This window comes from Trifolium pratense, linkage group LG6 (genome assembly GCF_020283565.1).
Source record: "Trifolium pratense cultivar HEN17-A07 linkage group LG6, ARS_RC_1.1, whole genome shotgun sequence".
In the NCBI taxonomy this organism is placed as follows: Eukaryota; Viridiplantae; Streptophyta; class Magnoliopsida; order Fabales; family Fabaceae; genus Trifolium; species Trifolium pratense.
Window position 1 is genome coordinate 2,467,930 of NC_060064.1, and position 12,287 is coordinate 2,480,216.

Consider the following 12,287-nt stretch of genomic DNA (forward strand, 5'->3'; position numbering starts at 1 on the left):
AGCCCAATCCACCAAGAAAATAGGTCACTATGGACCATGCTATGGATTGGAAGATGCCCTAGAGGCGCACTAAAGCGAGTCCGTAAATGGCTAAACACAATCCAGAACTATGTGATAATAATCACATCATAATGATTTGTCTATATACATTTGTCCAATTATGATTTTCACCCGAGTAACCCTGAATTTCACCCGAAAAACCTAACTCGTGAGTCAAGTTAAAATACACATTCTCTAAACCTTAAAACCTGATATACTCTCGATCAAACCACCGACTTATTCGTTAGAGTATTTACAAATATTCTGCCTAAACATTTTTGTAATAAAGTTGTACTCGTTGAGTAAAAGAAAAAAGCAGTACTACTGTATTAGACTACTAATATTACTTAATGAGACTTGATTACAAAAAAAAGACCTATATTAAGCTTATAATAATAGACCAAAAAACAGTTAAGATGCTAAAGTAATAGTACTTGGAGTTTCGAAGTCGTTTAAGCCCATGTGCAAACCCATCCTTATCTCAACGTGAACAAAGATCCAAGTGGCCACATCACCAGCCCCAACTTAGATTACAACGAACGGCTGAGATTCCTCTGGACCCCACAAAGTTGTTCGATCTTTAACTCCAGCCTTCATTAAATAAGACATGGATCGGCCTCAGTAGTATCTCTTACACCGGAATCTGGTAATTGGGATCGCAGATACGCCGCATCTGCTAAAATACGCCTCATCCTTAATATGGGCCTTCTCGACCAGTTGTGGGACGATACCGTCGCCGGCCCTCGGCCGGAGAACGGTCTCGGTAAACTCCGTAAGCAAAACACCTTCGCCGCCCGATCTGCCTCCGGCAAGGGTACGACGCTGTGTACTCTGCCACCTTAATTATAATTACTACTCATATATAATTTTCCGGCGATGTTCGTTACGTTACACAAATAACCAGAACCACAACTATTATCACTAGCTAAAATTCAACTGAATTTTATTATTGATTAATATTATTATTGTAACTATAATCTACTATAAACTACTACTTATACTCGTTTACCTTCAAACTTTGAATATTGATTTGTGTTTTAGCTTCAGATCTGAAACCTTAGAAAATCTAATAAAGCTTGAATTTCGAAATTATCGAAATTAATTCGTATGATCTATACGATTGTGCACAAAAAAAAAAAAGTGGTTAAATTCTAGTTCTAGAGTAGTGTTCTTGCATGTGGAACGCTTAAAGGTGTTTTTAATCTAACGTTTAAGGATATTGATTTGATCAGAAATGGAAAGCGGAAGCGTAAGATCGTACGGTGAGGAATCGTCGGAGCAAGTGACGAGAGTAACACGTAGTATCATGATCGTGAAACCGCCGGGATTCCAAAGTGGATCGCCTCCGGCTTCTCCTGCCGGTTCAACTACTCCGGTGTCTCCGTTTTCTGGTAAGGTCGTTATTCACTTTTTTGACTTATTATTATTACAGTTACTCTGTTTTATGTGACGGTTAAAATTGAGTGTTTCCTAATTACCAGAAACCAGTAAAGTAAAAGGGTGCTCCTAAATTTCGGGCAGGGTATATTTGTCTTTTTCGTGGAATGGCCTAACTTTCAAACTTTTAAATTTTACTTTTAATATTTCTTGGTTGATAAGTTAATTAGTTTGTATTTTTGGTTGGAGCAGTTATGATATTATCGAATGTGAGAATGACGTGCACAATTTTATTAATTTTGTGTGGTTATCCACTTACGTAGCACATTGAATATCAAAGTCACAATTATATTGCCATATTTAAGGATTAACTCAACCCATAGTCAAAAGAAAAAAGATTAACTCAACCCAAGTGTCAATTAGTACACAAACTAAGGTTAGGTACACTTATTTTGTCCAAGGATCACTTGTTTTATCCGTAACATATGTACTCGGTACTCTCCTATCAGCAAAAGTTGGTCAACAAAAATAAATGTATTTGATTGTAATTTTGAACCACATCTATCAAATTTATTTAACTCATTTTTACTTATATTTGGAAACAGAGGGAGTACTTGTAACCAAAAAAATTCATGTTGGGTTTGATGGAGTTAATGCTACAGCGTTGTTATTTTAGAGTTTCAAACTTACCATCAATTCAAATATCCACTTAGAGTGGATTGATATTGTTAGGAGAACGATGATATTTGTAAATTGGTTAATGACGACGATGATTACAAATTGAACTTGAATTGATGTGTGTTTATTTTTCAGGAACTAGAGAATCCTTTCGGTTTCGTAGAAGGTCAACATCGGATGCGTATGAGAAGAGAGTTCAAAACAGATCAAACCCTTCTTCTCCTTTCGATGAGTGAGAAATGAGCTACCACATAGCTGAGGATGTTACCTTTTGGCCTTTGTTGTAATAATTTTTGTTTAGTTTATTTGTGTGCATGTATATCCCTGTAATGTATGGGTTGAATTGAAGTTTTGTGCTGCAGTTCACGTTAGGCATTGCGCTCTGTTTGGTTTTATTTAGCTTATTTAAGTCTTAATTAGGTGAGCAATGTAATGGTTTTAAGTTGTAAGTAAAGAAGTCCAAGGGGTAGGATAGTGGTGTATCTTATAATATGTATGTGTAAATCGAGCCTTTAATTTATTGTGTTGTTTTTCCATGTATGTAAGTTTTCTCTTCTTGAATAATAACCTAATTTCTTGGTAATTTACGGTGTATCTTATAATATGCATGTGTATATAGACCCTTTAATTTAGAGTGTTGTTTTTCCATGTGAGTTTTCTCTTTTTGAATAAAACCTGATTTCATGTATGTGTTTGCATAAAAGAGTTCAATTTGATACTTGGGAAGTTGGGAGTTGAGATATAGAAATGGCTACATATGCTTAATCAAGGGTCACTGCTGTAACCAGATTTTGATAGATAACAACTTTGTCACGACCCAAATCAACATTTAAGCTTAGTGCAAGTAACCCCTATCATAAATGCATAGTTTCACACTCAACAAAGAAAAGTTGAAGCATAATACCAAATGTTAGTTGGTTTAGTGGTGATTGATGCTGGATTTGGTAAGGAGGATCACAGTTTGATCCCTGCAACTACATTTGGGAGGAGACCGAAACCACTTGATGTCAAAACGCGCCCCGAATTCTGGACTACTATGGCCCTCTTCCAGTAGGAACCAGAGGGTGGAAATAAAAAGTTGAAGCATATATTATTATAAATAGAAAAAGGATGCATGAAACCACAAGATTCAAGTGAGATTAGGAGGAAATTGCGTACCTTTTCACAAATGATGAATGTGGAAGTAAAATGTTCTATGCACATATTGGCTTGAGAGTTTCAATTGAATATACTAGAACAAGATGCAAATGAAGAAGATATGATGATGGTTCACGAATAAATTCTAAAGCATGTGTGGATACATTAAACTTTAATTTCAATTCACTCTCACCAATTTCTGCAAACCAAATACAAATGAGTAAATTAGCGAATCTACTTGAGAAAACTTTAGAATCCTTTATGAATTGTACAATCATATTCCATATATGCAAGAAGCAAGTAGCCACCGACATGTAAACTTTCCCAAAGGTTCATCATGGATTTAACATGTGCACGACATCCATGTTTCTTTTTTTAAAGGGGAAAAGACATGTAAAACACCCTAATTAACCATTTAACATCATATAATTAAGATGTCAGGGTTTAGGATTTAACATAGTATGTACATCATTCAACCTCATATCTCGAGATAGTTTACAAAAAATAAAAGTTTTCTCTATATAGTTTCGTGCACGAGAAATGAATAAATAATTTCAAAATATTTTAGACAAAATATATAAAGAGAAAGCTAACATGTATCGAGCAATGTTGAAATCCTTGTATTCAACTTTATAAAAGTCAAAATATTAAGCTTTTTTTCAATATAATTTTTCTATTTTTTATAGTTGCTTAAGATGTGTCCGCCCTTATATAATCCATAACACTCCATTCTCTAGTGTGTGGTCCAATTTGAGAACTATTATTACTTTTGTCTTCATGGGATGGCTTCAGAGGAAAAGACAATTAATAATGAGATATTGAGATAGGCGGCCCGCCTAAAATTATTCAATATGCATGTCGGAAGATAAGTGTTATTTTTCACATTTAATCAATCAACAATAATAGACCAAGAGGCAAGAGACATGATAAGTTTTGTTACCTTATCATTACTTGGTTCAGTGTTGATTGATGCTGAATTTGATATGGAGGACCACAGTTTGATTCCCGCAACTGCGATTGAAAGGGGTTAGAACAATTTGATGCTAGAACTGACCTCTAGACCATATTAAACTGGTGGTGAATGCAAAAAAATAAAATAAATATACTGGTATTGATTAAATACGAAAATTACTTAGTATTTATAAATTGTAACGATAAACTTCATGCTATTTGTTAAGAGCTGCAAACAATATTGAGGACATAATCTTCATGATTGCATTGTTGAATAGTGATAGTGGAATTGTGATAGATCTGCTTTATAGTTCAAATTTTATCATTTTGGGTAGAGAATAAACAAACGCTGATTGCACTATAAGATGTTGGGGTAATATATATTTATGCATACATAGGTTTCCAACTCGGCTAAAAGAAGCAAGCACTATAACATTTTATAGTGAATTATTAGTAATAAATTTTGGAGATTTATTTAAAGTATGAATACGTTAATATAAAATATAACAAAATTAAGTGAATTATTATCCTAATATTTTGGAGTTTTTTTTCATTGTCTCTATTATTTTTATCAAAAGTAAGAGACATAATTGAAATATAATACAAAAAATTAAAATATTTTAAGAGATTTTTTATATGCATATACGTTTTTGTAGTATCCACTATCTCGAAGCAACCAAATAAAAATGGTTATAAATTGTTGCGTATCATATAAGTACCCGATACTGGTACATACTCGATACAAGTATTTTATCATTTTAGGAGCACACATGCTTCAGAGCACTATAATTTATTTGCCAGACATAATTGGAAGAAGCTCATTTCGTTTCGTTCTGATTCTTCATTTCCTTCTTATCAAATCCAAGGGAAACTTCGCATATTTAGAATATTTCTGCTGTGCTATGTTTAATATTCTTTCATACTCTCTTCACTTTACCACGCGACAGGTCAACAAAGCATGGGCGGACACGGAAAAAGATACATCAAAAACAGTTTAATAGTCTAGTAACTAAACTCGCACACATACTATAAGTGTGTAGAAATTGAGAGTTGTTAATTTAAACTTCGATCCCTTTAATAATATTTTTATCGCTAGCTACCGATTGAATTCCTCATACAAGACTTAAAAAGTTTTATGTAAGTTATTATTATATATGAAAACTGGATATAAATAAACTGATAATGAATATTGTTTGGTGGTAAAGTCTATGGTGCACAAGTGACTCAAGTTGTGCACCATGCACAAGTCATTAAAAACGCTATAACGAATACAAATTTTACAAAATCTACCGTTTGATTGAAAGTTTATATCATATAGATCATCCATAAATTTTTTAAAAAAAATTGAAAATCATTTGATATGTTATTGAGACCCGTTAAAATTAACGGTTTATGGATTTTTATTGAATACCGTTAATTTTGATGGATCTCAATAACATATCAAATGATTTTTAAAAAAATTTAAAAAATTTATGAATGATCTAAACGATATAAACTTTCTATCCAACGATGAATTTTGTAAAATTCGTATTCGTTATAAAAATATCGAAGACTTGTACACTATGCACCACTTACCTTGTTTGGTACATGCATTGAATTAAACTTGTGGATTGGGTTAATGGGTGGTCCAGGACTGATGGGGAATCTATCCAACAATTTGTCCAGGTGGAGAAGGAGTGTGGGACTAGCATCACTGCACCACCAGACCTCCTTCATAACTTCATCCAACTACAAACATATCGACACCATAGTCAAATCTGAATCTCATTGACCCTAACTCCATACCCTACAAAATGAAATGTTTTATTATCTCACACCACCTCAATTCTACATCTACCATTCTACCCACAATTTCATGATAATACAATTTTGCCCCCAACCCTGTGGGCCTAATACAAAGTGCACATACTTGCCTTAATAATGCGAAATTTTCTCATCCCACCACTCACATATCTCGCCTACTCCTCTAGCGCGCAAAAAATTCGGAAAATACGTTCAGAACTGTTTTTCTAGTGTAAAATTTACACTATAAAAAATTCGGAAAACATTTTCCGAATTGCTAGGGGGGTAGGAGAGAAAGTGAGTGAGTGAGATGAAAAAATTTCTAATAATGCATACACTTGCAAACTTAATGATTAAATGATTCTGTCTTTTGTATAAAAAAAACATGTTTAATGATTAAATGGTTTTGTCTTTTGAGTAAAAAACTGTTGAAACTTCAAGTCAATTTGGTTTATTGATAGTAAGTTTTGAATGATGATTCATTTTTATATGGGTCTTGTTAACATGTGCCCTTAGGGCACATGTTAAGATATACCAAAATAGAAATTCAACATTTAATGATACAAGAAATTTAATGCTTCAAAAGTCAAAATGCACAAATTAGCATTTAATAATTTCTATTTTTGCTTCCTTAACATGTGCCTTAAGGGCACAAGTTAACATTCTCCTTTTTATATCCATATCTATACTAGTATTAACTTGTATTTTACAAATTATAGGCACAACTTAATGATAATGATGAAACGTCAAGTCAATTTGGTGTCACTAGTTTCACTAGTCTCATTAATTCTTCTTTTGACAGCAGCATATATTCTGCATCAAGCAAGGAAATGAGTATACAACATGACATACTAATGTAAGAACAAAATCAAATGATTCTTTCACGAGACAATTTTAGTGTAAGAATTAAGATCATGCAATGCAAATAAACTGAAAGACTCGATAGTTAGCTTTGTTCTCTTTTGTTTAATTGGTTGTGGCAGAGTTTCTTTGTATTAAATGATAATGTATCATTCATACAGTAGGTGTCTCAAATCTTGGCAACGAAGTAGCCTGTAGTGTACATTGCAATTCGCGTTCTTCGATGGTGGCTCCAGCGGGCAAAGACCTTTGCAATCATAAAGTCTCTCTATATGATTAAGTTATTATTTGATGTAAAATTCGAGACAACGAGTCATATGATTAAGTTATCAATGCCATATCAACACGGAAAATCTCAAGAACATGTCTCTAACATGATTCCTAGAAGTCATTCACATAAAGGACATAAAAAATTTACTGATTTGATAACATGAAATCTCTTTGCACTCATAAATTACATACTAATTTGCCAAACACAGGCAATGAACTAGTGCATAAAGCAATAATCACTGCTTCAGCACAAAAGGATGCATGGGGAAGTTCAATTTACAATATAGTCTCAGCCATTATATGATTATCAATCTGCAGCTTGAAAAGAAATATTTGGCTCTCCCATGTCAAACTCCTACTCGACAATTTCAACTGAGTTAGTTGGATTCCTATTTGAACTGAAAATTGTTGCCGAATGACTAGATCTATCCCAATGCAGGGGGCTGCCAAAAAGTTAGAAACAATGTATGAATATACATAAGCATACAAATATATAAGACTGAAAAATTATAACAGTTGATTGTTGAAATTTACCTTCTTAAAATTCATTTTCGATGAACTACCTCCCTCTTTATCAGCGGGTTTCAGTATCTCAAAGGAACATACAAGAGATTCATCAACGCTCAATAATGCACCGGCGTTGTCAAATTCCCCACCATAATTCGGGGCAGAGAATATTGTGACTAACCTTCGTTTAGCAAAAAACTCATATCCATCCTCCACAACCTATGAGAAAATATTTTTTAACAAAGGAAAATGAGACCTTAATTAAAAGTTTGGATAAGCAACATAAAAAGAGGGGGGGTAGATTGAATTAAAAGAGTAGGATAGAATGAATGCTTCTGTATAATTTGACTAAGTCTGGTCTAGACACATTGTGCTTGTCAATAATAAAGTCTATATATATCAGTTACATGCATTTAAAATAAATCAATTAAGTTTCTTTCATGTATAGAACAATATAGGAAAGAAAGAAATAGAAAGCGAGAAATGTGATGAGAAAGAAAACAACAATTATGTATAAGGAACACAAAAATTGAAGTGTGAAAAACGAAAATGCCACTTGTCCTGAAAATATTACTCGCAAGAACATGACGATAGCATAAGTGTAACTGTAAAATCCAAGATCTAATGCTTTACATTCATTTGTGATACCTTCGTGATGTGATTGTTCGTGACAAATAGCATCACTGGTGAAAAAATTGTTGTAAAACAAAACATACAATGTCAATGAGGCTAAGAGGCTGTTTACATGTGTCTCAGTTTGCACCTTTGTTCTAAAAGGCTATTTTCTTCCTTTTGGCAAAGTGTACTTCATAATGCTTCTTAACTTAAAAAAAATGCACCCAACTGTTCCAAATTCAATCCCAGAATTACATTGATTCAATGATTATTACGAAAATTGCCTCTACTAGAAGTCCATAAACTGTAAATGGACTAAATTTTCCAGGTAATAATGGAAATGGATAAATGAGTGTAATATTTGCAACTAATTCTACTATATTTTCCAGGTAAAAAGTAGCTAGATGGTTTAGGGCAATTATGAAGGAAAACATGTACCGATTCGTTCAATATGCTCATATGAACGAAGAGGTTTACCTGATGACCCCTGCAAATAAGATCAAGATCATTTTTATCCAAAAAATCTGCAACAACATCAGGCCCAAAAGTACACGAAACGCCTCGGTCACTATCTGCCCAACCCTCAGTACTAGCATCAGGATCAGACCAAAGCAGATCACACAAGAGACCGTTATCTGGGATTTCGGTAGGCCTTGTAACCTCTCTTATCTGATCTAAATTTTCTAGTTCGGGAGAGAGTCCTCCATGCATACAAAGTATTTTGTCATCGATAAGTGCAGCTACCGGCAAACAGTTAAAGCAATCGGTGAATATCTTCCATAGCCTGACATTGAACCTCCTTTTACATTCGTCATAAAAACCGTATATTCGGTTTATCTTTGCATCTTCATGGTTTCCTCTTAAGAGATAAACTCTGTCCGGGTATCTTATTTTGTAGGCCAGAAGCAAGCATATTGTCTCCAAACTTTGCTTCCCTCTGTCAACATAATCACCGAGAAACAAGTAGTTTGCAGCTGGAGGGTAGCCGCCATATTCAAAAAGTCTCAATAAGTCTTGATACTGACCATGTATATCACCTGCAAGAGAATCACAACATTAAGAACAAGGAAAAATAGGCGCGACAACGACATTGATTAACTTTAAAATGCAAATCACATTACTTAATTTCCACAAATAACACAGAACAATATAAGATCTTTTTCCTGCAAAATACTGCAGGTAGAGGAAAATAATGCAAATGCATCAAATTTTGAAAATGATTAGAAAAATTTCATATTACAATTACAGGAATCGACTTTTAGTAAATATATCTCATTTTCTTTCTATATAATTTTGCTAAGATTTTAAAAAACCGTCCACAACCTCGATTATAGCCACAATATCAAGGTTCTCCACAATAGTATCATGATTGCATCAAACATATATAACCATAATTCTCAACAGCCAGCGCAATTTAAAGCATTGGTTTTCATTATATACTATATTTTAACATTATATTTTTGTGTCCTAAGCCTTCCTATTTTAATTAATTAATAAATAAATATAGGAAAATTACACCCGAGTAAAATATAAACGGACAACAAGCTGCTCTGATAATCTTTTTGAATAAACAAAACATATATTATAGTGTTATTATCTTCCCTAATTAATTGACCAATATTTCTAACTTCTAAAATCATGACTTTTCCTTTTTTTTTTTTTTTTATAGACAAATGTTAGTGATTAATTTTTTTAAAAAATGAAAAAATTGTTAGCAGAAGAGATCAAATCATAACCTCCTTAATTATTACATTCATAATAGCTTCAAATCAACATCTCCTCAAAATAAAACGCTAAGGTAAAACATGAATCTCTGAAATCTGAAACGTTGATTTATGTAAATGATCCAGAATTAGGAAGAAAAGAAAAGAAAAAAAGAAGCTAACCGCAAACGCGAATGGGAGCACGAAGCTCAAGAAGAATTGGCTGAGAGAGGAAAATTTGTCTAGCGTTGATGCAAAGTTGACGAATCTCAGATTCAGAAAGCTGAACCTGTTTTCCTCCTTTTCCTTCTAACAATCTTCTAATCACATCATCCAATATCGCTTTATCCATAACTCCTTCCATTGCTGCCATGTTCCTTCAATTTCAATTTCAATTTCAATTATTGTTGTTGTTATGGCTTTTGTGGTGAATTAAATGAAGCAAAATCTGATGAGATAAAAAAAGAAAAAAAGAGTTGTTGAAATGGGAAAATATGGATAGATGGACGGACAATATGTACCAACTGTATAATAATGGAAATAGAGAGAGAAATAGATAGAGAGAGACAGAGGTTGAGATTTTCTTTTTTTCTTTTTCTAAATGTTGTTATGTTGTGTTTGATTCAGAGGCTATTTCCAATTTGGACGATTCTAACTTCATCTCTCTTCTCCTCCACATCATCCGGTTAGATTAGATTAATTTTTGGAAAAATTATATTAAATTAATAAATGTAGTAGGTTAATAAATACCATTGTTCTTAACTTATTATAAAAAAAATATATTTTATTTCTTTAATAATATATATATCTCTTGTTATTTGATTTTAGACCCTATTCATCTCTTTTGGTTTCAATCGAATCGAGAAATAGGTTTGATTGTCCATCTTTTTGTTACATTATAGATCAAATAGAGAAAATATTGACTTTTTGACTCATAGTTTTCCTCTAAAAGACGTTCTTGATCTTCTTATAAAAGACGAAAATGAAAATTTTATTTCCATTTTTTTAGCTTCATTACCAAAAAAAATATAAATTTATCATAATGATTAAACTCTATTAAAAATTTGTTAAATAGAATTAATTAATTTTTTTTCAACAATAATTTTTTTCTATATTCAGATACTTACATGCATCAATGGTTGGTAATTGGTATGAGATTAATTAATAAATTAATAGTATTGTCTTATTATTTGTTTGTGTTGTTTTGTGAATTTTTTCTTTAGTGGAATTCAAAGGTTCAGTGCCAATTGCCAAGTAAACTCGGTTGAAAGTTGAAAGCTTCAACTGAAAGTGGGAACAAAATGGCGCGTAAGAATATAAGCGCGCTTTTCAGCTCACTTATTCCACGTGTACTCAAATGGTTGGGTTTGGTTTTTATGTTTTGGTCAAAGCAGATGTTGGAATCACACGGATTACGCTGTCGTTTCGCTCCCACAGTCCCAGTACCGTTTAAGTTTCCACACCTTTGTCTATACACCGTTGATTGTTTCATACTTCTTTTGAACTTATTTATAAGTAAAAGTTACTTTTTCCATAACATTGAACATTTGTTCCACACTTTATGATTTTTTGAATTTTTTTATTGAAAATTCCTTAAAACAATTGATTTGTATTTTTTTTTTTATAAAATTGTCTCCATTTTAGTTGATTTCAAAGTTTTGCTTATAGTAATATACATGCATGTGGATTTGGTCTCTTGAAAAGGTGTTTGGTGCTGATATAGAACTCATGGTTCCCTATGATGTTACTTTAACCATGCTAATGCTGATGTTCCTTATTAATATCATATATACTGAGGGAACTAGTTCTACATTCTGCAAATGCTTTTGACTGGGTTTTATATTTAATCTGTACTATTTTCTATGTGTTGAATGATTCAGATTTCATTTGTTATGCTATCAGCTATATCGCTTCCTTGATAGAAGGACGGACAACAATTTCAATTTTGTAATACTTATGGTGATTCACCGTAATTCTGACAATCTCACCGTCAATCCAAACATGCACTAAATATGCATCATACCAATTCAAATGTTTTTTTTTTATATAATTAATCCAAAAAAATTAATTATATTTGAATTTTTTTGGTAAGTTTTTATATTTGACTTTGACATGTTTGAGTTTGAGTATTCTAATTTTATTTTTTTTAAACAGAAATTCTGTCATTCGATAAGTGCAGCTACCGGCAAACAGTTAAAGCAATCGGTGAATATCTTCCATACCCTGATATTGACCATGTATATCACTTGCAAGAGAATCACAACAATAAGAACAAAGAAAAATAGGCTCGACAACAGCATTATATAACTTTAAAATGCCAATTACATGACTTGGTTTCCATAAATAACACAGAACAATATCAGATCT

The 12,287-nt window shown here is 32.6% G+C and overlaps 2 protein-coding genes and 1 non-coding gene across 4 annotated transcripts; 2 read left to right on the forward strand and 1 right to left on the reverse strand.

The window, feature by feature from the left end:
• The first annotated feature begins 408 nt into the window (after window positions 1-408).
• On the forward strand, window positions 409-2,677 carry LOC123890940 (dormancy-associated protein homolog 3-like). Of its 2 annotated transcripts, none has more exons than XM_045940696.1 (3): window positions 409-853; window positions 1,272-1,430; window positions 2,230-2,677. In XM_045940696.1, exons 1-3 carry the CDS (start codon window positions 739-741, stop codon window positions 2,328-2,330), a joined length of 375 nt encoding a protein of 124 aa, XP_045796652.1. In that variant the 5' UTR covers window positions 409-738; the 3' UTR covers window positions 2,331-2,677. The 2 variants fall into 2 exon arrangements, with proteins under 2 accessions (XP_045796652.1, XP_045796651.1); XM_045940695.1 differs by having other exon boundaries at window positions 651-853; window positions 1,272-1,435.
• Window positions 2,678-7,141: 4,464 nt separating this feature from the next.
• LOC123890941 (serine/threonine-protein phosphatase PP1) lies at window positions 7,142-10,639 on the reverse strand. Its single transcript, XM_045940697.1, has 4 exons — window positions 10,104-10,639; window positions 8,695-9,254; window positions 7,630-7,821; window positions 7,142-7,538 (listed from the first exon to the last, which is right to left on the reverse strand). Exons 1-4 carry the CDS (start codon window positions 10,291-10,293, stop codon window positions 7,521-7,523), a joined length of 960 nt encoding a protein of 319 aa, XP_045796653.1. The 5' UTR covers window positions 10,294-10,639; the 3' UTR covers window positions 7,142-7,520.
• A 1,012-nt stretch (window positions 10,640-11,651) lies between these two features.
• Window positions 11,652-11,723, forward strand: LOC123893360. The gene has a single exon (XR_006803463.1). It is a non-coding gene; the product is annotated as a small nucleolar RNA snoR53Y (small nucleolar RNA).
• The last annotated feature ends 564 nt before the right edge of the window (window positions 11,724-12,287 follow it).

Excerpts from the sequence above, each read along its gene's own strand:
- LOC123890940 (XM_045940695.1), top strand. The coding sequence starts at position 739 with ATGGGCCTTCTCGACCAGTTGTGGGACGATACCGTCGCCGGCCCTCGG. Across the intron at positions 854-1,271 it reads CCGATCTGCCTCCGGCAAGG|AAATGGAAAGCGGAAGCGTA; the intron begins GTACGACGCTGT and ends TGATTTGATCAG. Across the intron at positions 1,436-2,229 it reads TGTCTCCGTTTTCTGGTAAG|GAACTAGAGAATCCTTTCGG; the intron begins GTCGTTATTCAC and ends TTTATTTTTCAG.
- LOC123890941 (XM_045940697.1), bottom strand. The coding sequence starts at position 10,293 with ATGGCAGCAATGGAAGGAGTTATGGATAAAGCGATATTGGATGATGTG. Across the intron at positions 9,255-10,103 it reads TGCTCCCATTCGCGTTTGCG|GTGATATACATGGTCAGTAT; the intron begins GTTAGCTTCTTT and ends ATTCTCTTGCAG. Across the intron at positions 7,822-8,694 it reads TTATTTGCAGGGGTCATCAG|GTTGTGGAGGATGGATATGA; the intron begins GTAAACCTCTTC and ends ATTTTCTCATAG.